The 26,878-nt window shown below is 39.4% G+C and overlaps 1 protein-coding gene across 8 annotated transcripts in view; it reads right to left on the bottom strand.

Moving 5' to 3' along the window:
• ABLIM2 (actin binding LIM protein family member 2) overlaps window positions 1-26,878 on the bottom strand; it is a 150,147-nt gene that overhangs the window by 35,378 nt on the left and 87,891 nt on the right. For 2 of the 8 annotated variants that reach the window (XM_064449067.1, XM_064449074.1), the window contains 7 exons: window positions 22,366-22,453; window positions 19,047-19,105; window positions 14,920-14,997; window positions 9,239-9,385; window positions 5,896-5,928; window positions 3,115-3,235; window positions 1,300-1,398 (listed from right to left, as the gene is read on the bottom strand). In XM_064449067.1, the coding sequence (XP_064305137.1) occupies window positions 1,300-1,398; window positions 3,115-3,235; window positions 5,896-5,928; window positions 9,239-9,385; window positions 14,920-14,997; window positions 19,047-19,105; window positions 22,366-22,453 (625 nt within the window). The remainder of the gene's footprint in view (window positions 1-1,299; window positions 1,399-3,114; window positions 3,236-5,895; window positions 5,929-9,238; window positions 9,386-14,919; window positions 14,998-19,046; window positions 19,106-22,365; window positions 22,454-26,878) is intronic. The other 6 variants (XM_064449069.1, XM_064449072.1, XM_064449070.1 and 3 more) reach the window with 4 other exon arrangements.

Below are 26,878 nucleotides of genomic sequence, written 5' to 3'. Positions count from 1 at the left end.
ATACAGTGAAATTGTGCACTGTAGCATGCTAAAGAAGTTTTTCTTACTCAGGAAGATAATATCATCCAAATTTAGAGGACAGATCAAAAAACTGTTCAAGCAGTGCCTCAGGGAATACCAGGGTGTGTGCCAGCCTTCCAAGAAATGTCTGGTGGAGTGAGTGCTTGTGGGTGTGGGAAGGAGCTTTGCACGTAGATTTCAAAATGGCAACAATCGGTTTAATCTCATCAGTATTTTCTTCCAAAATTTTCTCTCAGGGATCGCGTTTGGAAGACTCGAGCCTCATTCTGTTCCTGTTTATACCAGTGAAATTCAGTTGACTTTGGGCAGAACTGTTTCTAGATGCATTAGGCCCCAATGAAGATGCATTAAGTATTTTTCCAGAGGTAATGAGCGCTTGCTATTCATTTGAGTTTGCAGGCCAGACCAGTTCAAAAGCCTGGTTCTTGCAGAGGGTCTACTTCCTTTTCTGAAATGGTTACAATGGCAAGAACAATTTTGCTTTATCAAATCAAACAGTACATGAGAGTCAAGGAACAGGCACTGAAAATATCTGGCATTCATCATTCATATCTCCTCCCCACTCATATTGTTACTAGAGAGGACAGACTCAGGGGAGGACACACAGGGTAGCTGAATGTCTTCTGTTTCTGACATTTAACTAACTAGCTAAAAAAAATAGCTTTTGCCTCAAATGTTCTTGGCTTTTCTCACTACTGTCTCACATCCGTGACATGGAGGTCATTAAAAGTTACTATTCACTGCAAAAAAAAATTTAATGGCAAAGAGACTAGACTCAGTTACTCTGTTTTATAACATTATTTGATAATCAGTGCAGGTATATTGATTTAACCAGCTTATCTGGCGTAATTTTTGGTAATGCTACAAATAATATGAAGAATCCCTAAATGTAGGTTAGAAGGTTAGCAAACTGATCATCCAACGTTGGATCCAATGTATAAGCTGGTTATAATATTTATTTAGCATCAAAATAGGGTAAACACTATTTTAGAACAAATAGACTTCAAAATTATTTCTCTCCCTCATTTTCATTAGAAAATCTAATTCTTTCACTCCACCCCTTTGAAAAACACTTAACACTCACTGAAAAAAAAGCAAAAATAAAACAACCCATACCCACTCAGTTCTTAAAACTTACACAGTACATCAAGAAAGCACTTGCACAAAATTAAGACAAATTTTATCCAAGTGGAAGCCATGCTTGCACAGACATAAAAGTGAAACACATCTGAATAACTCTACAGTATCACAGCACGGTTTTGCATTCCTGGACCTTACCTTTGAAGAAAGGGATGTAATGATGTCTGAATGTAGATGTAGGGCTTGGGTGTTGGGGCAGGGAGATGCAGCTACTGGTACCAAGACTCTGAGTACCAGCTGGGGGCAACAGAGAGTAAGTGAAAATAAACTATTTAGTTCACTTACTGAAAGCCAGAAATTACAATGCCATCCTTTTTTTCAGGAACATTTTCCTCCTGATGCTTAGAAAACATATAGTTTATATTTAAGCCTTCATCTTTCTCTAGTTATTGCTAAAAACGTCACAGTGGCCACACCATGAGGTTGGCCAAGGGACACGGACTTTCTGCAGACAGAAAGTATCTTATAAAATGCTGATAATGTAACGCATCAGAAAATATTCCAGAAAAGGCACCACAAAAAGAATAGCTGCACTCAGGGGAAAATCTGCATCTTAAAAAGCTGCAAAAGGGAATGATATATGCTCATAATGGGTCTAATGAAATGAAATGGGGAGAGCCTTGTCTCTGCTGAGAAGTGCGCTACAAGTGGGTCTAGTCTCATTGCTGTCGGTGCACACTGGTAGGGTTTAGTTCACAATGCACCAGGGCACTAAAGCACATGGCTAATTTAAGCATTTGAAGAAACATCCTGAACTTATTTGAGCTCTGAAAGTTACACGTGATTAAGTACTTTGAAAACCATTCTCAAAAGTCATCTTTGTTTCCTTTGTTGTAATAATGACCTGATAACATATTTTTGAGGGCTAATGGCAATTATTAAAAGTGGCAATTATGATGACTATCCTCTAAATTTTCAATGAAGCTGCAAAACATTAGAATTAATTTGGAATTTCCTTTCATCCTTCCTCCTCACTTTAACAGTGTGCAGCTAAGCTTAAGCTTGACACAGCTGCCAGACCATCAGCGGAGACTAGTCTTTCCTCTCTTTAATAGATCTTTGGTACTCAATTTCATTTACACTTCATCAAAGACTTTATGTAGTACAAATATTTAATTCCTGTAAGAACAGTTTCTGTTACCCATAAAATTTTCATTTCCATTGGAAAGATTAAGAACTCCCAATTTTCCAAACCAGTTTATAATGATAATGTATCCCCAATGAAATTAAAAGATGCCAAGAAAATAATATAAAAGCTCTGTGTTCTCCAACCAAATGATGGAGTGGAGAAAAATTAGAATGAATTTTGAGCAATTTAGTTAATATTTCCAAGTACAAAACTCTGTACAGTGCCTAAATATGAACAGGCTTTTGCAAGGGACCCCTCTGCAAAGATCAAAAGGAGGAGATCCCTCCTCTCTGTGCAATAAAAGCACTGACACAACTGTTACTACAGCCCATGGCTGCAATAAACATTGCTGTAAGCTTCTCAACTAAAGCAACTTGGCCTTCAAAATCCAGCCATCAGAACCACTAGTCACTCCTCCAGCTCTTGCACTGTGGGACTGTAACATACAGACCATAACAAGAAGTCACCCAATCATCCTATTGGCTTTATGTGCATTCACTGCTACCATGACACAGTGCAAAAGAGCTGTGGATTGAATGTGTAGCTGCAGGCAGGATGGGACCAGGCTTAAGTCCTTCAAACTGCTCTATCTTCTGTTTACAGATGCTTAAAATCAGTCTTTATAGATGCCCTTCCTTTTCTTAGATGCTCATTCCTGAACCACTTGTTTCCTTTCTCCCCATGGGACACTCTGTTCACAATAAATCACTGCAATGGACTGTTACTCCACCTTAAACCCCTGTCTACCAGAGTCTACCCTACTTACAACATAAGACAAAGTAGTGGAAAAATCTAGAGAATAAACGAGGCTGCTTTTCAATTACCTGGTCTGCTGTAATGCTGAGGGGAATGGGAGGTTGGAGTGTAGCGACCACAGCCCAGCGAGCCAGCAGAGCTAGGACTTGATGTCCTGTACTGCTTGAAAGATCTGTCATCTTGGTCACCCTGAGAGGGAGAGAAGAAATATATGTCATTAGGGAAGAGAAACAACTTCCAAAACAGGCAGAATATGCCATTTGCACATTTCTGTGCTGTGTAGATGGAAGTCAATGCTGTTGTAACGTTCCATGCAATCCCAACAAATTGAGGCGGCTTTCAGCCATAAGCACTTTCACCACAGCATGACCGAAGGAGCTCTGCCCTCTCTGCCAAGTATCAGAGAACAGTCATGTTCCCAGGAAAGACAGCACATACATGAATTTAAAATGATAACATAATTTGAAAAGAACCTAACACTGTAGAAGTGTTGTTTCAGGACAGTACAATTCCCTGAACACACACAGGTGGGTGGAAGATGAGATCAGGTTAGTGTGATAGTACCATGATCACGTTGTACCCGCATGAATAGATGCATAATGGTTACGGGCAGCACAAAAATCAGCATTTGTTGGCTTCGTTTCATCACAGAAATGACTGTCTGCTGTATAAATTGCCCAGTGTACCATATTACAACATGGTCATTACTAGCATGGTAACTGATATAAACACTCATATATAGCATTAGCATTAATACTGCAGCATTGTGCAAAGCAAGTCATACAACCTATTTCCCTCTAAACCCTTGGTTTCAACCACTTAACACCATGTCCACCCATTCCAACTTCTATAGCTAGTTAAATTACAGTTGCAATTTGCATGTAGTGTCTTCTTAACAATAAAAGCATTACTGAGTGAATTAGATGTGGAAGTGACTTTTTGTAAACTAGCTATAAAAGCAAATTCAAACTCCTTCCTTTCAAGACGGGCAAGAATTGGCTTAACTTCAAATGAGAACAAATCAGTGTAACCTGCAGATGCTCCCTTATGGAAAGTCATACTCCAAAAAATGCTTCCCTTATCCTCTTCCAGTAGGAGCGAGTGAAGACAGGCAGGTTTTAGTCACTTGTCATGAATACTAGGGCATCTCTAGGCAACTGGGTGACTCCCACTGGATCATTCATAATTTAAACACAAAGGAGGTCCTGCTTAGCCCGATCATCTTCTCCCAGATTCCTATCAGGAAAACTTCATTATATCCATCATTCATCTTTAGATGAATGCAGTTTCCTGTTTGGCTTCTCTGGGAATGTCCTTGACTCCACAGAGATGTGGTATATTCTCCCACCATCAGTTTTTCTCCTCTGGTTCAGACGTGCTCCATTGCTTCCACCTCACCCCAAACCCACTGACTGCATTTTCAAAAATGTAAAATCAGTTTTGTATAGTGGCAAGTAGCATTATTGCTTTAATATCCATTTCAGAAGAAATTATACAAAAGTGAGAACAACTGATGCCTTTCCAAGCATGCAGAGTTCTGGAGGCATTCTGCCACCAACTCCTCTATGCCCAGTTTGAGATGTTTCCCTCCTGAAGCAGCCACATTCTTTAATAACCACTCTAACCCTTGTGAAGAGATTTACAATCAGTATGGCAATGTCTCTAGGAAGTCTTGTGAGGATATTTAAATATCATATCAGTGTTAGCTAATAGCCTAGGATGTGTCCAATTGTATGATACATACATACATACATAAAAATCCCTGCAACAAAACTGGTGACAGGCTTGCAGATGATGATGCCTGAGCAGCTGACAATATACTCTTTAGAGAAAGACAGAATGCCAAAGCTGGATAACCTGGAGAATTCACATAACATGAATCAGGGCAGCACCAACCTCCATACCAGTGTGACTTCTGGAATTTAATAGTATGACTGTTAGCTAATTTAAAGGAAATTATTATAATCTTCCAAAACACCAAGATTTTATATTGATTATTTCAGACCTTATCTTTTGCGTGCTTTGTGTCTCTGTAAGGAACAATCAGGTTAATGAAATCCAATATTAAATAAAGCACATTTTTACTTTAAACTAACAATTAAATTACACTTCTATTTGTTAACTTTTCTGTTTAACCATTGCTCATAGTGTCAGTTGGTCATTTACAAGCCTTAATGAAAATCTGCAATTCTCCACTGTTACCAAAATTTTGCAATACAGTTGTCTTAATGTAAAAATGGGATAATGGAGAAATTAGTCAGGCCTGTGATACGCAATTGAGTTATTACCCGGGAAGCTATGCGAAATGCTTTTGCAGCTTCCAAGGTGATGTTTCTTGAAACAATGACTGGCTTTGATCATTAATGCACATCAAAGCACGGACACAGAAGTTCATGTGCAAATGATTTAACAGTGTATGTGCACAAATAATATAAATAGTTTAACTATTCGTAGAATAAAAAAATAGAAACCAGAAAGAAAAAAAAGAGGAGAAAGCTATGCAAGCATTAATTCAAGTCAACTCACGCTGGCAGCTTTAAATGCAAACATTAATCATATTTCTGAACGTAATTTATTTCATAGAGCTTGAAGAAGTGGCATCAATGCAACCTTTATTTTGGAAAGCAGAAACATGTGTGACAGTGGAGATAGATGCATACAGATGACAATCCAGAAGCAGAGCACGTATTCAACACAAGTAACAGTATGAAAAACATAAGTTATAAAACCCCATGCACTGTAGAGGCAGGAGGCCAACCCCACATTTCAGACACTGCTGGTTATCAATGTGACCAGGTTATGCATTGCAAAATGGGTCAGAACAGGAGAACAAAGGCATCGGGGATTACCTCAGTAGTTGTTGGAGAGAGCAACTGAGGTGACTGCAAACAGCAACACACAACAAATTAGTGATACAAATTCATGCATGATGTTACTTGTGAGAACTACTCTTAGAATATCAATATCCATGTATAACACATGATACAGTTACAAAAAACACCTGTCAATTAAGTTAGGGCATTTTTTATTTGTTTTTCAAGAAGTAAATAAGGAATAAGATCTAAATAATTTCATATAAAGCTTTTGTTGATTTCTTTACTACAAAATCCTGGAGTCTGGTGAGGCCAGTACTGTACCACAGAGACTCCTTCTAGTAGGGGGACTCAAATTTAAAGCAACTGCATGAAACTAGACACGTGCCCTAGTTAAATCTTCATTGAAGCAGCTCCAAAATCTGGACTAGAACTTTGCTGCTCAGCGCTGGCTGTTTTAAGGGAAGGAAAAATACCTGTACTATTTAATTTTTAATTAAACATAATGTAATTTGAGAATTTATTTTTCATTCATTTTCCTTTAAAAATTAAAGGCTAAACTCAGTTAGCCAAGTAGAAATCTATTGAAACTACTGCAGCTGCAGGTGTAGCCAGGATGCTGAAATTTGGAAGACAGGATATACATACGTACAAGCTGGGGGACAAGAGGCTGGAGAGCAGCCCTGCAGAAAGAGTCTGGGGGTTTGGGTTGATGGCAAGTTGAAGGGGAGTCAACAGTGCATCCAGGCAGCCAAAAGGGCCAACCGTGTCATGGGGTGCATCAAGCACAGCATAGCTAGCCGGTCAAGGGAGGTGATCGCATCACTCTACACTGCACTGGTGGGGCCCCACCTTGAGTCCTCTGCGCAGTTTTGGGCACCTCAATATAAGGATATCAAACTATTAGAGTGTGTCCAGGGGAGGGTGACCAAGATAGTGAAAGGTCTCAAGGGCAAGACATATGAGGAGCAGCTGAGGTCACTTAGTTTGTTCAGCTTGGAGAAGAGAAGGCTGAGAGGGGACCTCATCGCAGTCTACAACTTCTTCAAGGGGGGCAGCAGAGGGAGAGGTGCTGATCTCCTCTTTCTGGTGACCAGTGGTAGGACATGACGAAATGGAGTGAAACTGTGTCAGGGAAGTTCAGACTGGACATTAAGAAAAGGTTCTTCACTGAGAGGGTAGTTGGTCAGTGGAACAAGCTCCCCAGGGAAGTGGTCACAGCAGCAAGCCTGTCAGAGTTCAAGAAGCGTCTGGATGACAATCTTAGTCACGTGGTCTAGTTTTAGGTAGTTCTGCAAGGAGAAGGGAGTTGGACTTGATGATCAATATATGTCTCTTCCAATTTGAGATATTCTATGATGCTATGATATTTTTTTCCCCTGGCAACATCAAGGATGTAAATATCTGGAGCATCATGAAAATGTGTGTGTTGGATTGCAAGCACAGCCCAAATCCCCTCCTGGTTTAGGCACCTAGAAACAGATGACTGGACCCCACTTTTTCAAGATATTACTGAGGTCTTGCTGACACAAATGCCTACATCAGCACAGACCTACCTGAGACAGCATTAAGCTGGTGGTGCAAACACTGTAGGTGTCTCCAACAGCCCCAAGGCAAAAGGCCCTCATTCATGATGTGGTCCCTTTTATCCTCTGTTAAGTTATATATTTACTGAAAAGGACAATGATTCCAGTTGTCCCAAGAAACCCCTCCTGTCATGATCTCATCACGAAGCTACCCACTAAAGCAGGGGACAGCAGTAATATTCTCTTTGCTATGATTTTATATCTTTGGTTCATTGGGTATTTCTAGAGCTCAGCTGGAACTACCTTTATCCCATTCCTGCAAATGCGATGCTGAGGTTCCCACAGTTCACAGCCGCTGGGTCCCAGCAAAGGCAGGCAGATTCACTGCACCAGCAGGCAGTTGTCCTGCCTGCGGGATCTCCAGCCTTTGAGTGCTGGCATGCAGTCAGATCACTCCAGGGGCTCAGAAGAAACCTAAGCCCTGCCTCTGGATGCTTGCTCTGGCAAGGAGAGGAGAAGCAAGTGCCCAAGGACATGCTGAGGGCAGGTAGGGGGAAACTCCCTGCAGCAGCAGCACAGATTTATGCTGGGTGCAATGGTTTTATAACTGTCACCTGGGAGTGAGTGCAACGAGTGAGTCTTCCCAGGAGCTGGGTGGCAGGTTTGGTCTACGCACCTCTGCCAAGCCTAAACAGCACCTCGGCCAAGTCTAGATGTAAATGGGCAGTTGAGGAGGGCCACAAATATTATCAGCACCCACAAATTTTGACACAAAAAGGAAATGTTTGTACTCCGTAAGTTCAGGGCTAGCAAGCAGCTTTCAGCTTTGTGAATTCAGAAACCTTAACACCATTTAAACCCTTTACCAGATACAATCTTAATTTTTTTTAGCACGCATAATAATGGAGCTACTGTGGTTCAGCAGTGTACAGAGAGGTTTTGGAAGAGAGCCTGCAAGATCTAACTTATGTATTGCACTCTACCTGAGAGTAGTACTGCAACTTCAGTAGTAGATTAAGTGTAAAAGGTGTAAGTGATAGCAGGACTGGGGCTATTCTAAACAGTATGGCTGCTATTTATAGTATTAATTTCTACAAATTCACTTACACCTATAGAGAACAACGCAGACTTCCATTCTAGACCATACATATCTTGATAATACACCTAGTATATATGAGAGTTTGATTTGTAAAACATTATCTGAAATTACAAGAGAAATCAGAAATTCAAAGAAAAGGTAGATATCGTTAGGGAAGAACAGCTAACTTGCATGACAGGAGTTATATACAAAGTAGTAAGATTATGTTAAATTAGATTTCATTAGCACAAACTGTGTAATACTAGCTTTGCATATGAATAGGTTGAAATACATGCGTGACATGAGGATGAACTTTAGTAAGGGACAACTGAAAGAAATTTCTACATAGGAAAGTGATACCATTGTTGGGTTACCAAAATAACATGGTACACTTTAAAAAAATAAAAAAATCATGGAAGACATTTGGCTTTGCTTCTGATTTTTGTGTTATAATTAGCAATGGCTCCTGTTTCCTACCACATGCATGTAGAACTCCTCTCACAGAAAATCATATTGTAATTACTTGTCATCTGTTTAAAAAACAATCACAGAACGCAATCCTTTAATTTCCACAAACTAAAATGTGAAATGAACATCTCACTTGTTTTTGGAAGGCTAAAATGCCTTGTGAATGAATGGATGACATGAATCATTTAACTGAAGTTTTAAACTTTCTTTTTAAAAATTATGCATGTTTAAGAATGTTCAGCAGCATGTTTAAAGATGCACATAAAATCTCAAATTCATAGTAAAAAAAATACCCATGTTTCAGTACCTCCCCGTAACTATGCCTGTCATCTGAGGAGTAACTGATATATGGAGAATAGGAGATCATATCAGGGCGGTCAATGTTATAGATGGCTTTATTTTTAGGAAGAGCAGCCAAATCCTTGTAGTCAAGAATTTCATCTCCAAGCTTTGCCTGAGAAAAGGAGGGAAGAAAGCAGTGAGAATAAGGAAGAACATGATCAGGATGCATTTAGAGAAGGACAGATTCATGTAGGTAGAAAAGTCATCATCATAGTAATAAACCACGTTTTCTGTTCATGTGCATTTAAATCTCATATTTACTATTCAATGCTAAATATTACCATATTTTCTTTTCCTTTTATATACTGTTTTCTTTTTATATACTGGTACTTTCTACTTTTCTTTGTCACTCACATTTGGCTAATAGGAGTAGCACAGCAATATTCCCATTCCCTTGGTTATATCCCACTTGCTGCTAGCTCAGAGAGACATGTGGGACAGATATTGCAGTCTTTTTCAGTGAAAATGTCCTTCATTTTAAAGTGGTTTCGGTGTGCAGGGTTCCCCTACCATAAGCATTAGGGAATAACCAAATAGGTTATTTGTCAGGTCTTTAATTTTTTTCCATTCAGCTGTGTCCCACAGTTTTACCTCCTTTCCTGACTATGTCTAAGTAGCCTTTAATTATGGGTCACAAACCAGCAGATGATGGATTTGCACCATGGTGGATTAGTTGGAAGATCACAGATGCCACTTAAATAAAGTTCAAATCCTTTCATGAGACTTGGAGAGCCAACAGAGGGAAAGGGCTGTGTCACTCCCCATTCTCCTCTTACTATGCATATTCCAAAAGTGTAATTATCAAAATGCCACATTTGAACAGATTGTCCTTAGGATAATGGTAACTTGCACCAAAACTGTATCTAACACATACTTTTTTGTAGATACAAGTTGGCCACACTGAGAGTGGAGAAACGGGCAGCATAATCATCTCATTCCCCGTTCAGGCTTTGCAGAAAGATAAGCTCTTTGTTGGCACAAAATGATGCGTGAATCTCACTATTCTCTGAAAATCTCAGTATGATCAGCTGTAAAACTGTAATAATGTTTTCCACATGCAAAAATATAAAAGCATCCAGGATTTATGTGTGTAGTGATTGTCTTTTTTCTTAGTAGGAGCTAAGAAAAGTTCAATAGATTTTCCAGGGAAGTTTTCCCTTAGGTTATAGAGGAAAAATCTAGTGTGAAAACTTTCATTAATCCCTTTTTCTAAAACAATGTATGAATTTGTGCAAACATAAGCAACATGAAAAGGATGAAGGTTTCTCGTAACTAAGAAAGTGGAACAAATCTGCCATAACCATCACCTGTTCTCATCCTCAGAACTAATGAAAAAAATGTGTTTTAATCAAATATGTGATTCTTTAGTGATCTACAGATCTCACCTTCCTTGCAGCTACTTTAAGAAGCTAAAGAGCAATGAAATAGCCTCTTCATGAAAATAAATCTCTCCCTACTGAGAATCCAGTGGCAAGCTCTGATGCAGCGACAGGTCATGCAAAGATATGGAGGAGTCTGTCCGTCAGGCCTGTTCCAGGAACACTTTGGGCAGCATTGTACCTACAAGGAAGGCCAAGGAGGCTGTGGTAATTTATTTTTTAAGGTATCCAGGGTTGTGGAGATTATTCTAGTGAACCCAAAGAAGTTCAGAATTGGAAATATTTAAATGTGAACTACTGTAATTTTAGCCCATATCTCTCCATGTAGAAGTGCAGCTCGAGATCCTCCCACTAACTTCAGAACTGTCAGGAGTAAAACGTGTCTAGTTAGGTAATTTGTTTCAGTTTAAATATCAAAATGTAGGCAAATTTGGATGAAAAAACACCTTAGAGACACAGTTGCTTTCTAAACACTCAATTCTACAAACATTGTGTTTTATTTTATTTGTTTCACCTACTTTCAAATACGTGAGTGGAATTCAAATATGCTAGGGAAGGCTCAAATGACAGCTAAGAGGCTTTAAGCCATTTCTTCAATAATCTGGTATTTTGGATTTTTAAAACCATGCTCTAAGTTTAGAGTACTTATTTCATTTGAAATACACAATTTCACAATTGTATAATTGCAGACATGACCCTGTATAAAAATATAATGTGATTTATATTCCTAGTATGAGAACGTACAACACAGCTATGTAGCCTGACCTAAACCTTCCAGATAGATATATCTTTGCAGGGAGCTCCTGATTCCCTCTTCATAAAATTTAGCTGAGTATAAAGAAGGACTTTTATTTAAGCCCTATTTAATTGCATGATTCAGAAATTAACTGATTTTTAAGTGGAATTTAGGGACTTTGAGGGGACATCTGCACTGGGGTGAATTTCAGTCTGGGTATAATGAAGCCATCGCTGAAGTTAATGGAAGATGCCCATTAACTCCAAAGGGCATTGGCCTGTGCCCTCTCGCAGTGCAAAAAGTCACCAAAGTCTGATATCAACAGATTAAGAAAAAATGTTATGGCTTTAGTAAACCATCTATATGATGGTTATGATACCAAGCTGGGAGGAGTGACTGATACACCAGAAGGCTGTGCTGCCATTCAGCGAGACCTGGACAGGCTGGAGAGCTGGGCCGAGGGGAACCTCATGAAATTCAACAAGAGCAAGTGCAAGGTCCTGCACCTGGGGAGGAACAACCCCATGCACCAGTACTGGCTGGGGGCTGAACTACTGGAAAGCGGCTCTGCTGAGAAGGACCTGGGAGTGCTGGTGGGCAGCAAGGTGACCCTGAGCCAGCACCGTGCCCTTGTGGCCAAGAAGGGCAATGGTATCCTGGGCTGCATTAAAAGGAGTGTGGCCAGCAGGTCGAGAGAGGTTATCCTCCCCCTCTACTCTGCCCTAGTGAGACCACATTTGGGGTACTGTGTCCAGTTCTGGGCTACCCAGTTTAAGGAGGACATGGAACTCCTTGAGCAAGTCCAGCAGAGAGCTACCAAGGTGATCAGGGGAGTGGAGCATCTCTCTTATGAGGAAAGGCTGAGAGATGGGTTTGTTTAGCCTGAAGAAGACAGAGGGGGGATTTCATCAAAACCTATCAATATCTGAAGGGTGGGTGTCAGGATGATGGGACTGGACTCTTTTCAGTGATGCCCAATGACAGGCCAAGGGGCAATGGGCACAAGTTGGAACACAGCAAGTTCCACCTCAATATGGGAAAAAACTTCTTTCCTGTGCAGGTGCCAGAGCAGTGGCACAGGCTGCCCAGGGAGGCTGTGGAGTCCCTTCCCTGGAAACACTCAAACCCCGCCTGGACGCGTTCCTGTGCCCCTGCTCTGGGTGTGCCTGCTCAGGCAGGGGGGTTGGACGAGATGAACTCCAGAGGTCCCTTCCAACCCCTGCCATTCTGTGATTCTGATCTATATGAACCACATTCATGTTTAGTCAAAACACACTTTATTCATCTTTCCCTAGCTGACCACTCCGCCATGACCCAGAAACACATCTCCCCTGAGATGGTGCATTGTTCAGAACGATAGAGTTGCTCTGACTGGATACCTTTGAAAGTATGAGCACTACAAAGTCACGGTTCCTAAGCTTTAACCATTTTGTCTAAATTCTCTTTGGTCCAACACAACACTTTGCAGAGCTCACCAGTTGTTAAGGTACAGTTTTACTATTGGTTTTAATGATCTGAATCCATGCTACTGCTGAAAGTGACTGTCCTGTGTGTACCTTCCCTCTTTGTTCTGCCTTCTGCATTAGCATCAGAGACATGTAGATGGCTGGGTCTTTTTTTGCCTCTTTGGTTGGCTGGAGTTTCTTCCTAGGCTATTTTTTAGAATCTGGTCTCAAATCTGACTGATCATACCTCTTTGTACGTTCTAGTACTAGCACCAGAGTGGAGATGGGAAGACATGGCTGAAGAAGGAGGGCTACATGTGGGTGGGACCTTCCTTTCAGTGGCAGAATGAATTTAGGTTTTTGGTAAAACCAATCATGAAAGTACCCAAGACAAATCTTGAGCATGTCTGTATGTCATAACACTCCTATAATAGAAAACAGATGCAAAAGATAGTCAAAGAATCATTTTGATAATATAGAAGTCCAATAACATGTTTTTAATTCTTTTTACTTTCCTGTTCATGAAAGCCAAAATAGGATTTAATCAATCTCACAGCTTTCTGACAATTAAGCAGAAATGAGAGGAGATATTAAGAGATCAGACAGATATAGAATGAACTTGCATGCCTCTGGGGAATCTTTTTTCCTAATTGACTCATATTTGCTACAGAACTTTATTCTTTCATAGTTCCAGCTGCCTCTAAAATATATTATAGCAACAACCATTAGAGTTATGTGCTGATTTAATGATATCCTTTGAAAAAACAGAAAGAAAATGGAGGTTTGTTCTTGACTTTTAACAGTGAAGCATATTTAAAGCTGTAATCACAAACATTAAGAAAAACAGTACCACCCAACAGTTAGATAAATGTCACTAAAACCATGTAAATCTTAGAAGAATGCTCATGCTTATAAAAACAATGAAGTCGCGCATGGCTGGAGAGATAGAGACCATCTGGCCAAAGACAGTGCTTACATGATAATAGGCTCCTAGCACAATGAATTGTCTTCATAGGAGTTGAGGCAACAACATTGTTTTACTGGGAATATACCACTGGTAACCACCAGCACGGAGCTCTGCTGTAAGGAGAGCTCAAACACCAACGAGCGCTTAGAGAAGGAGCAGCTCCTAAGCTTCTAGCTTGGTCTTACTCAGATAAAGAGTACATTGAGCTCAAAATAATCTTTACTTGAAGAAAGAAGACCCGTTTGGCTCCAAGGCACTATTTTGCTTGTCTCAGCGTAGTAGATAAAAGCCCTTAATCTTCGTATAGTAACCTTTCTGGCAGGCAATCACATCTCCAGCAATTTCCTCTGGATATGGTCCTATCCAATGAGAATTACTTGCCTTCCTGAGGGATACTTGGACAGGACAAAACATAGACCTGGGAATACTGAAGCTCTCCAAGACATGTTTGTATGAAACACGCCACACTCATGGGTATTTTTTACCTATCGGTGGTAGCCTTGAGAACTTCGACATGAACAACAGCTACAGCAATTAAGACAAGCAAGGTACACCTGGTATTGAAAAACCACTAAGCATAAGATTTTATCATACTTGTTATTTTAAAATCTCTCTATGAGCTTTCCAGAGCTAGCACTTCTTAAACCATAAACACATCAAAGGTCCTCTGAGGTTAGGGACTGGCATTCATCGAGGCCCGAGTCCTGCAATCACAAGCAAGAGTGTTTTCATAAGGAATCAGATGCAGGCTCAATAGCTCAATTTAGACAAGCTGTGTTCGAATCTAAGCTTGTAATCTACCTACGGGCTGTACTGTTTACTTAAACTTTTCTTTTTAGAAAGCACTGTGGTATTTTGCATGCTGTGGTATAAGCCAGCTCTAGGGGTAATGTAAGTGCTAAAAATACACCACAAAAAATATCAGGAAACTGCCAGAAATCTGTTATGGTAAATGCAGTATTCAAACATTTTAAACATGAGAGAGTAAATTCCATTTTAGAGGAATCACCAGCTGCAGTGGTTTGGAGACACTAGGTTTCCACACGACGTGCTAAACTGTAGGAGAAAGCATGGGGTTTTCCCCATCTCCCAGAACGAATTTCCTCATGAAATACTCACATAGATCACACGGCTTGGGGAACCTGATGTACTTGAAGCAGGTACAGAAATAATACTCTCAGAGGAAGTCCTTGTTTCCTACGGCAGGAGAAGTGAAACAGATAAGAAATACAGGAGAGGAAGAGAAAAATGTAACTGTTACTTCAAAAAGAGCATGCAAGATATTTTATTTAATTTAACCTTTACCACTCAAAAATGGCATATAAGAGCAAGCTCAAAATATACAGGCATACCAAAGACTTCAAGATAAAAGAACACCTGCAGCCAATCAAAGTGACCTTTTGAAAATGTAAAGATTATTTACGTATTACTTTCTTCTTCCCTCCCTTCAGAAAGAAATGACCTGGAGCACTTCTGGGATGCCAGGACAACCTTTGGGTACTATCAGGGACAAGTCAAGTTACAGCAGCTCTGAGTTTGGGGTCACAAGATGATACGGTAGCAGGATTTTTATTGTGATGTTATACCATCAAACCAATCTACATTGCTTCTGGAACATGTCACGCTACCGTGCCATTCCCTCATAGCAAAGAGCATGATATCCTGCACAGCATCCTGAATCAGACACCCAATGGGTTAGCTTTCCCCTCTCTGATTGTAAGACTACCAGATAAATTTTAATACTCAGCTGGATTTGCTCTGTTTTCAATCATTCTGGCATTCAGAGTGATGGACCTTTATTTGGGTTTTTTTTGGTAGGTTCCTTTATGATGAAAAAATGTAATTACTTTTAAATAATGAAGGTTTGTGAGACACAATGATATTAAACATGAGCGAACAGACCTCACTTTTGTAATTGAAGTTTAAACAAATCTTATTATGAAATTAATGGTTTTATACCCTCTTTTATCCAGGTATTCATCATAAAATGTTCTTTCCCATCTATGGAAAAAACCTGACCTTGACTGCAAAAAGTGCATATTTTTCCATGTGCTCAGAGTGCCCATCATTTTCTGTCTCACCAAAGACTGACACTTCTCACCTTAACACCTTCAAACCCTTAAAAGGGTTTTAGCATTATTAAGCTGTGAGGTCAAGGTAGCACTTTTCCTACTTCTCCAGTCTTTACTTGTAGTATTTGCTACCTTTTAGAAGCAATATGTGAATACCTCTGTACTGTACTGTGTTAGCAGAGCAAACAAACTCAATGATCACAACTATCCTTCCACTGACATTCTTTAGCCCAAATAGCGCTATGGATTTCTCTGAGACGGTATGTGGAGATACTTATCAGTATAAAGAAGACTCAGTTGAATTGGTTTGGCATGTCTGACTGGGATTTTGGAATTTTCTCCCTCTCATTTTCAGTTGTCTCACTCTGAGGCTCTGGACAAGCTCAGAAGGTCTGAGGGGACAAGCCAAACACCAGCATGGAAATAGAGTGTTCTCTGAGAAATATGTGTGGCTGCCGTTGAGATGATCATTCAACATGGACAGTGGAATTGAATTGCTCTTAAAACACATTGCAATTTTCCAGAACTTATGTAAATGACCTGAATGTATCATCAATGCACTGATGTCATGTGCAAACCGTAATTCTGTTTCAGAATGCCCCTACAGGAAGTCCAGTGCAGCAGAGGAAAAAAAACAAAACTAAAGAAAACTGCACTATTTCAATGTTTTAAACCCCATTAAAGTAAAATTACAGTTTTGGGTTAACCTCAGGATTCTCTAGGTAAAGCTTCAGAGCTTCCTTCTGTGTCATGTGCATCAGTGGAGTGTGTTTTAAGATTACACAGCGTAGCATGACCTGAAAATGCATAACATACCTGGCTGAACATATTTAATAACTCTTAATAAACTCCTGGAGTTTTTTTGTGGGCTTCCCTCAACTTAAAGGTGCCATCTTGTTTTTAATAAGAACAACAATTCATTAAAATGTCTAAATTTTGCAATCAGAGTGTAGAGTCTCATCTTTCTAAGGTCCTTCTGCAGATTGCTTCTGTGCTTCTTTATGCTATAGAGTTACTCCTATGAATTTTCCTATTTCTCCTCCTGGTGATTAAAACCTGCTCATTCCACATCTCACATATGCTCTTTATTCTCTGTGCAATCCATTACCCCTTCTAGCATCCCCTGTCCATGCCTGCTGCACATAATCTCCTAGCTTTTGCAATAAAAACTCACATCTCAGTTGACTCCACTGCTTCTTTTCAGTTCTTTTCTCCATACTATGCCTTTTTGTTCCCCCTCCACCTACTTATTTTTCCTTTATGCCTTTTGATAATTCTTATTTTTTTCTCTTGCTACTTTGATCTCTTCTGTCTTTTCCAGCTTCATCCTTTCTGCTTACAATCTCACTCTCTCATAATTTTTCTTTTTTTGCTGTCACTCTCACAACTTTTTTCCCTTCCACTCCATGTCCCGAAGTTTTGGAGTGTGCTGCCACTTACTCCCTCTGCCTTTGCCACCCACTTTAATTACATGCTCTGCATATATCTAAATAAATATATAGAAAAATAACTTTTAAAAACAACAACTGCAAAGGTTGACCAGAAAATTTCTCAACCGGTATACCCCACTCCCAGCTTTATAAGTTATGTTGAAAAACCCATTACTGCCCTCTTTGAAATGGCATCCATTCTTCTTGGTTCATTTTTTCAATACTGAGTGTAAATATGAAGAAAAGAGGAACCTAAAGAAAAGGAAAAATGTCTAGACTTCAAAAAATTCTTTGAGGTCCACTCTGGTTTTTTGCCCTACTCAGACAAAACTCCCACTGACTTTCAGATACAGGTGCCTCTTCTCTGCTGGGGAAGGGGCAGGCTCCCAGAGTGTGCCCTCAGGAGAGATGTGTTATGAGTCAGCCTCTACACAATATCTTACAAGTACAGTTTCTTTGTGAGTAAAAGGCAGTCAAGTAGGAACCCAGTACAACCCAGTCTGTTGTCTTTCTTTGAAGGAAGGAAAAAAAACCCCAAACCCTGCTACATTTTCAATAAACTACATGGGGTTTTAGCTTTGCAATTGCAGTTACTCAGCCAGAATAAAATCCTTAGGAAGCCTGAAATACTGCTTAATAGTATTAGGCTAAATCAGCAGCACTTATTAAAGTACTTTGACAATTTTAAATACACATGTATTAAACAATACATTTTATACTAAAATGCTACTTATCTGATATTCAGAGCTCTCCATGAAGAATACCAGAGCAACTGCTTCCCAAACACACGGGTACAAAAAATACAGCCAAGATTCTTCAGGGTAAAGCCCAAACCAAATTTATTTCAAAACTGTAATTTAGTCAAAGTTGCACTTGCTAACACACCAGATCTGTAAACACTCTTTTGTAAACACTCTTTTTATAGCTGCTGTTCTGACTTGTCCCATGTGCCTTGCATTCAAGCCTTGATGAATCAAAGCAGAGCTTTTATGAACAAGGATATCAGGGTACAAGGATACCACTCAGAGCATCAGAGAGCAGCGGAACTGAAAAACCCCATACTTGGCCTCGCATTAAAAGAGATAGTTGCATCTCAGTCCCACCACTTCAGAGAGATCATTTCCCCAGCTACAGATTAATTCTTCATTTCCTAGGGGCAGCTTATTCATCTGCTAACCTCGTAATTATTAAAGTTGCCAGAAGCCCCCCCTTTTCCCCTTGCACACAGACAGATGCACAAATCAACCAACTTAAGGAGGTACTTAAATCCAGAGATTAAATTAAGTTGGGGCTGGCTTGCCAACATTTTACAGACAAATAATAAAAGAGAAATTCCAAGGAGAGATTTTTTTGCAAAAACAAATAAAGTGAAAGTCCTCTGATCTTTTAAGTGCAGAGCCACATAAAAAGAGAAGAGGTCATGCAATGATCACATCATAACCAGACAGAAGTTAAAAGTTAACTTTTTTCTTATTTATATTTTCACATTTTTCCTTATTCAGCTTATACATATAACTCTTAGGTCAGCATTCTCCTGAAGTTGTAGCTTTAATCACTAAGTAAAAGCAGAATATTTATAGTACATTATTACATTAAATTGACCTACTAGAGTTCTGTCATTTAAAATTTATACAGTAGTGAAAAAATTCCACATCCTTGTCTCCATATCCACTGCAAAAAAAAAAAAGAAATAGAGAATAACACAACAATGGAATAATACTGGGTAAAAATAAGGTATTTTTACCTTGTTTTTTTCTTCAGCCTTTGCAGCCTGTCTACAAACGGGATGCCAAATGGATGTACCTGGAAAGTAAATTTAAAATTCTGCTTCAGTTTCCCAATAAGAACCTTAAAAGGTTTAAAATAAGAACCTTATTAAACCTCCCTTTAAGGTTTTATAAGACACTGCACACTCGCTGATTTCACCGCAGTCACTATTTCATGGACACTTTCAAAGCTAAGACTGACAACTTCTCAATATCAGTGAGCCTGATCACATACCTATTAAAGATTAGGCACACTTCAGAAAGCTACGTGGACTTCAAAATGCGATATCATCATGAAAACCTGAGTCCTGAGAAGTGTGATATGCGATCTCCAGAGCTCCTCCAGCCCAACCTCCTGCTCAGAGCAGGTCCCATTACAGCAGGCAGCTCAGTGCTGTGCCCAGTTGGGTTCTGCATATCTCCAAGTGTGGAGATCCTACAGCACCACTGGGCAACCTGTCCCACTCACACTGTCAATTTGTTTTCCTTATATACATATTCTTGTAATAGCCTGTCTAAGGTCATACTAAGTAGCACACTGTGATGGGATGGAATAGCATTGTGGCCTTAACACTAGCTGAAAATCCAGCCTGTCTTTGAGGTATTCACTGTACTGATGTTGCACTTCCTACATGTTTGTCTCTCAGAAGTCAAATACTAAAGAACTGCATAAATTCAGGGGAATATCCATGCTAGAGGAAGCAGGAAATACAGAACGAACCAATTCTCTACTGTAGGTAAGTATTGAAGAGATGACTATGAACTCGAGAGATAGAAGTAACCATAAGTGTAAAAAGAAACTTAATAGTTTTGTGTCAGTCACAAAGAAACAAAAAAAAAAAACCACCAAACTTTTAAAAAGTTTAACACAATGATCAATATTCAGTGTTCAAAGGAAGTGGAACCTGTGTACTTATATAAAATAAAAGAACTATTTGTAGATTTTAACAGTAAAAAGTAACCTTTACATTTATGCCAGTCTGAGCTCACACAAGCCCCAAGCTAAAGCTCCGCACAGTTAAATAACGTGAGTGCACTGCGCCTTCTGCCTGACTAAATGGGAAGTTGAGAACCTTTGTGTTATAAATATTTAATGTTTATACTGGGTGGAGAGCACCAAGATTTATTGGAAATGCTTTGTTTTCACAGCAGTTTGATAGTTTTCTGACCAGTGGATTTTGGAAACAAGATAGAAACAGAAATTCTACTTCCCAGAACACAGATGGAGATCATTGGAATTTATTTCACAAAAATAACCCAGATGAACACAGATTCGAGCAGTAAAAGACTATCTATAAGTACAGACTGGATAAATGATGTTTACTAAGTTACTGAAGTTTTTGGGGACTGAACCACTAAGAAACATCTTCATAGCACCTTTAAATTCAATGCTAATTTATCTTCCAGTTATGAGCGGGTCTGAGCTTGCCCACTGGAAGTGTTTCTCCCAGCTGCCTCATAAGTTGATGTAAATCTTCACGATGGTTTTAAGAATAATTTATATCAACTTTTTATAATTACTCCTATCTGTGGTCAAGCAAAACTGGCTGGGAAACTTTTTCACACAGAAGAAGAAGAGTCCTTTCACCCAAAAGTCATCTGCTGGATGACCACTGACAACTCAATTTCTGCTAAGGAATATGCAACACCTGAAGGAACTTTACAGTATTTTATTAAGAGGATGAAGAATATGTTACAAAACCCTGGGCTCTGACATTTTTTTTAATCTAACACATCAGGTCAGGCAGTCCAAATACCTAATCACAGATCTTTCATGAAGTTAACACCAGCTTCTAATGGAAACTGCTCTTCATGTGAAGACAAAAAGCATATGATTTTAAGCTGGTATGAACATTCCGTGCATCAGAAAATAAAGTGAGTAAGATGGGTCCAAATTAGCAGGACCTGAGCATACTTCACAATTATTTGAACTAAAAATCAGCACAAAAACTAAGAAATATCCACCCTTCTAACAAACTGAACTTAAAAAGAAGATTCACTTGCAACCCAGTTTCAGAGGGTTTTAAATCTAGACAAAAATTTGCAGTTTGATATCTTTTTTTAAAGCATTCATTTCTCAGGAGGCTCTAGTACTACTAAGCTACTTTGCAACTGGGAGAACCACAGCATTTTCTGGCTCCCAAGGGAGAACCCACGAGCACAGACAAGGATCATTATGTCCTTTAATGAGCTAGTTCTTGTTGCAAACCAAAGTGACAATAAAATTGTCTTTTAAAATAACATACTAAGTTATAATTAGATCTTACTGAGACCACTGCTGCATTTCAAATAAAGTTTAACTTTTCCAGCTTAATGAATCGTTTCAAAGTATGCTTCTAGAAAACTGTGGACAATTGCAAAATTGTATTACAAATCTGGGCAAGCATGTGATTTTAGGATAATATACCAGCCTTGCAGTTCCCACATCCTACTGAGCTTCTCTTTTCTGTTTTCCTTTGAAAAGATACTGCCAGTCAAAGGCATAGGCAAAAGCCTTCATTTTCTCTGGTGTCTGACCCTGTCTTTAACTGTGCAGACATTGTTTTTCTTTCATCAGTTTAGTACAGCTAAAAGTTGCTACATATGAAATATGGATTTTAGCTCATACCTATGTTAAATAACCTTTTTTCTCCGTTGAATAAATTATTATGCTAGTTGTCCTCTACTACCACTGAAATTCCCTGACTAGAAAGACTCTATTTCTCCCTGCATAGCTTTATCCTAAGCAATGCAAGCTTATGGCCACATAAAGTACAAGCATATTGTCTGATAAGGGCTTCAGCACCATGGTATCTTCTCCACCCTCTGAGGGCAGTGAGGTCTGACTGAGGGAAATTCAGGTAAGGCCTTTCAGACTTCCTCCTTGTCCCCAAATGGGCAATGGGTACAGAACTGGACTTAGGACTACTTTAGACAACCTGCTGTCCCATATGTGTGTTAAATTTCCTCTGGACCATTGATCACTGCAAAAAAATTCACATTTTTTAGTAAATGGAAAATTTTATAATTTCACTGTCAAGTACTTCCATCTGCAGGAAATAGCTGCTACCACGCACCCTTTCTGCGATTCACACTTACTATTGGATTTGAACCGAGCGAGAAGTAATAGTGAGTAAGAAGAAACAAGGGTTTGTTTTTGCTTTTCTGTAGCCTACACATTGCGTTCTTCACCTTCTTTGGTTGTATGAAGGGAGAATATGCGCAAAAGAACTCAGCCACGCTAGCAGGTATGGGCGAGAGGGCCATGCTGCCAAGCGTAACACGTTTGGTTTGGGGGTTTTGTTTGTTTGTTTTTACCTTGAAGATACATTTCTTCTCCTTCTGCAAACATCTGACTGCACCTGACACATCGTGCGCAGGTTGGGTGATAATGTTTTTCTCCTGCCTGTTTGGGAAAAAAAGTATAGATGATTAAGTATACTAATCAATTTAACAGCTTCACTATGAGGAGTTTTTCTTTCATCCTCTAGAATATGACTATTCAGAATAAATTAGTTAATGGCAATTAGCTCAACAATCTCCTACAAACACAATGCTTATTTTTGACTATAGACAATTCATGATTTAAAATGTAATTAGCGTCTTGCCTACACAAAAGAAAATTAACGTCCAATAGTTAAGTCTCTGAATTTACAGAATGGAAACAATTCTACACAGCGAACACATTTTCCCTGTAGACAACCATACTGTGCACCAAGTGCAAGGTAGCTTAGGACTCACCCGCGGAACGAAGTTGGGAGGTCATAACCTTCAGCATGCACTTGCAATTCTCTCTATGTTCTTCATGATCCCATTGAGCATATACTCTTAATGCACAGCAAGAACCATCTTGTTCAAAAAATGTTTGTATCTGCTTTGAAAGCGGCTTACAGGTAACAGATACTAAAGGGTTTCCCTGTGTGTGGCATACCTGTAGGACTAAGTTCAGAGCTGCCACTTTTGGGTACTGTACACTAAATCCCTCACCTAGACAAGCCAGGAGCTTTGCCAACTGTTCCGAGATTAATCCTTATAATTTTGTACCACCATTTTTACTGATTGGAATGAGAACAGGACTGAGACCTAAATTTGCTCAGAACAGCTTAGTAACTCATCAATTTTCATAAATTTAAATTTCCAATTACCCATTAATTTAAACTGTTTCACCATTGACCTCAGTGTGTTTTTCAAGAGGAGACATCTACCTGCTAAAAGGAGCAAGGGCTTGTCTATGTCAGAATACCAATGTGTAACACTTGACAAAGGTGAAGTTAACCTCAAATGACTATCCGACAGTAGAGCCAAAATTCGCAGATCACAGGATTTATGCAGGACTCAATTTTGATAGCTTAGCCAAAATTCAAGTCCATGGCCAACTATGGGCAAACTTCTTAGCTCTGGTTCCCCCAGGCAGGGACAGCAACACCGCAGGCAATGTTGGCTTGACAAAAATAGCATTCAGGGAGTTGTGCTTTTCTGAGTGAATGACGTGAGCCAGTCCCTCCAAACTGCACCCCTACCCGATCTTTTAGATGACACTCACAAAACAGAGTTCAACAGCCCAAAGCCAGCTCTTGCACTTGCTCTTAGCGCTTCTCACTCTTCAAAACCCCTACAGAGCTGAAAGCCAAATCTTGGCATCTCCTTCCTTCTCTTTCACCCCACACTCTTCTGTGATAGCCAGAATGCCCTATGGTTTAAGTGACTTATGGTCAATGCCACTTCAGTTATGAACAAAAGCCAGGAGACCAAGTAACTTTACAGCTTAGAGCTAAATTAAACTAAGTTTAACCTAAAGTTAAGCTAAGTCTGACATCAGTAGAAGCTCTCCTGGAGTTAAAAATAAGGAAATTTTGGTCCATGTAGAATGTCTCATAACCTGTTTATCTGGAAAAGCTTGAAAGGGCATAGAGTGTACCTTTAAGATATTACTATCAAGTATTGCCCCACTGTCTTCAGCATGTAAATATGCTCTCGCAGCACTGCACTGTAAATCCTCCTTCTCTTAGTCTAGAAATTTAACACTGCTACTTCAGGGATGAATTGTGTTACTCTTTAACTGAATGTCGAAGCCTTTATACTAAAGGAAATATTCTGTGTCTGGGGGCTATTTTACCATTCATAATATCAAATACGGGAGTGCAATAAATGTAGGTTAAAGAATCCCTCGTTTTACTTTAGTAGCGTTAACATGGTTCACCTCTGAAAATCTGTTGCTGTATTTTAAATCAGCAATAAGGAGGAGCAACGCATCACATCAGAATTGCGATTTTGAAAACAGCTTTGTTCCACTTCACTCTTCTTTTTATGGTGTCATTTGTTCAGATTCCTGGGTGATTTCTGCAACTTTAGACTTGGAAGATGGTCACTACTACCTGTGCCAACACTTTAAAGTATCAGACTTTGAAGTATCAGTACCAGATTTAAACCTCACGTTTAAAGTTGCTTGACTGAGTGCAGGTGTTTAAGAACAGAAGGTTATTTAACTATCATGAGATAAACTTGAATTTGAAACATGAGGCTGAAAAGAAGTATAATTTCCTTTGGAAGATTTGTACTGCACAAGCATTGCTAATACAACACATAGCCTCAATAATTTAATTGATTTAGCACAGCTGATAAAATTCCCAGGCTAACACTCTCTAGGGGAATTCAATTACTCCTTTGCTAAAATAAACTGTCTGAACATGTTCTCAGATAACCTGGATGCATCACAGAATAAAATCTATTCCCCTAAATTTAACAGCACAACTAAATAGATAATTTAAACTCATTCTGTAGAGTAAGTAATATCAACTAGCTGTAGAATGGCAGAGAGACCTCTTTTTATAACTTACATACAATTATAACAGAAAAAATGGGGGAAAAGGTGTAGTGATCCTTTTTTTTTGATGCTTACATGAGTGTAACTCCAAGGATTTTGAATAACTACCTCTGAAATAAAATGGGACATACTCAAACTCTTCATATAACCCTAACTGCTGACAGTCTTTTTTGTTCCCCCCTTTTAAAATTTTTGTAATGATGTCCCTCTTCTAACCAAAGCACAGAAGACAAAACATGGCAGACACTCTTCATCGTGGTAAGTATTAAAACAGACCACACCACCTTTCTTTCAGGAATTAACTAATAATACTCCCTGATAGGTTTATACAGTTAGCCTGATGAGATACCATAAATTATATTCAGACCTGGGTGTGTTGGGTCTGAATGCAAACTATAACCCTATTTGGGTACAGGCCAAGGAGGCTTCCATTAGTGCCTCTCTCTCCTCTCTCTTCAGACTATTTCAGAGGCTTTATCTCAGAGATGAACAATCGGCTCCAGCAGAACCCAGAAATTCTATAAGCTTAATGCAGCAACTGTTTTGTTTTTAGCTTAGTTGTAATGATGGCCTTGTTATTTTTTCTTTTCTTGGTTATATTGATGTGAGGGAATTTAATGCAGCAAACAAACTCCTAACCACACGGTTACTTCTTTGCACAGTTTGAAAGCTTAGTTTGACAGATTGTTGCCTCAGTGTTTAATAAAATATCAACACACACAGAGCAAAGAAGAAGCGCCATCCATCTCAGAGATCTCTTATGATTCAAGTGGTAGACTGTAAGATACCTTCTCAATATCCTACATTTGCTTCAAGACTGCACCAGGTCTGTGTGCCCAGATATCCAGATGTGAAGACAGTATTATTATGGAGATCAATTTAAAGATTATTTCTCAACTGAGATTTCCTCAAATCTGAACAGCAAATAGCAAAGCATGTCCTTAGGAACACAGTACACTACTAACAGTTTATTTCTCTTCAGGTGACTACACCAGTTTTCCAAAATCACCATGTCAGAATCTTGCTGTGCAATTTAAAGGTCGAGGCAAAAGAGTCCTTAACACTCTGAGACAAAGTATCATCTATTAGTTCCCTCCGTTCAGGTATGAGGGTCCGCTTTGAATGGTAAACCTCTGCGCAGCAGGCAGAGCCTTCTGGGCTGGGTCAACATGAGCAACGTTCTCCCAGGAGAGCTGATGACCCCCAACACTCCCTGCCTTAGGCATGGGGGGCACCGTAGTGTTGCTACCTGCCCCACAGCACATCGACAAGTAAACCCATGCTTCACTTAAAACAGGACCAGAAAGCTCTGTAACAAAGTACACACAAGCACCTTTTCTCATTTCTCAAAACTTCAGAGCTTGAACTAGATAAAAGAAGAATGAACCTGATGTGACAAATGTGAATTACATGATTTAAAGCACAATATGGAGACAGTAAGGGCTGCTGCCTTGAGGTCTGCAGAGCAGCATGAACACTAGGCCTGGAAAACATGCAGCACTAGCAAAACCGGAGTAATTCATATCGCAAGGAATAATATTAATTAGTTAGGTTGCATTTTAAATTAGCTGTCATCACTCAGGAAAAAGATTCTACATTATTGCAGACAGCTCAGTGAAAACCTCTGCTTATTCTATGGCTGTGGCTGCCATAACTGATGAAGTGATAAAATATACAAAAGATGGTAAGTATAATAATTATAACTCTATCACAATGACATTGCTTGTCTGGCCCCCCATGCTGTTGCTAGAAATGTGATTGATGGCATGTTTTTATGGCAGTTGATGAGCAACAACTGCTTATGGGTTGAGACATGAGGGATTGAACCAGAGCAGCCTAGAGGTCAAAGCACGAGACAAGTCCTAGAAAGAAGACTCAAGACTGATTCTCTCACCAGTGAAGTCTAAGTACATTCTACCTCAGTGCATTACTCAGTAAAGTAGCTAGTAAATCATAGACTAGTTTGGGTTGGAAGGGACCTTTAAAGGTCATCCAGTCCAACCCCCC

The sequence above is a fragment of the Phalacrocorax carbo genome, chromosome 4 (genome assembly GCF_963921805.1).
Source record: "Phalacrocorax carbo chromosome 4, bPhaCar2.1, whole genome shotgun sequence".
Taxonomy (NCBI): domain Eukaryota; kingdom Metazoa; phylum Chordata; class Aves; order Suliformes; family Phalacrocoracidae; genus Phalacrocorax; species Phalacrocorax carbo.
The sequence above is the reverse complement of the archived record's forward strand: the minus strand, read 5'-3'. Positions and strand labels throughout refer to the sequence as shown.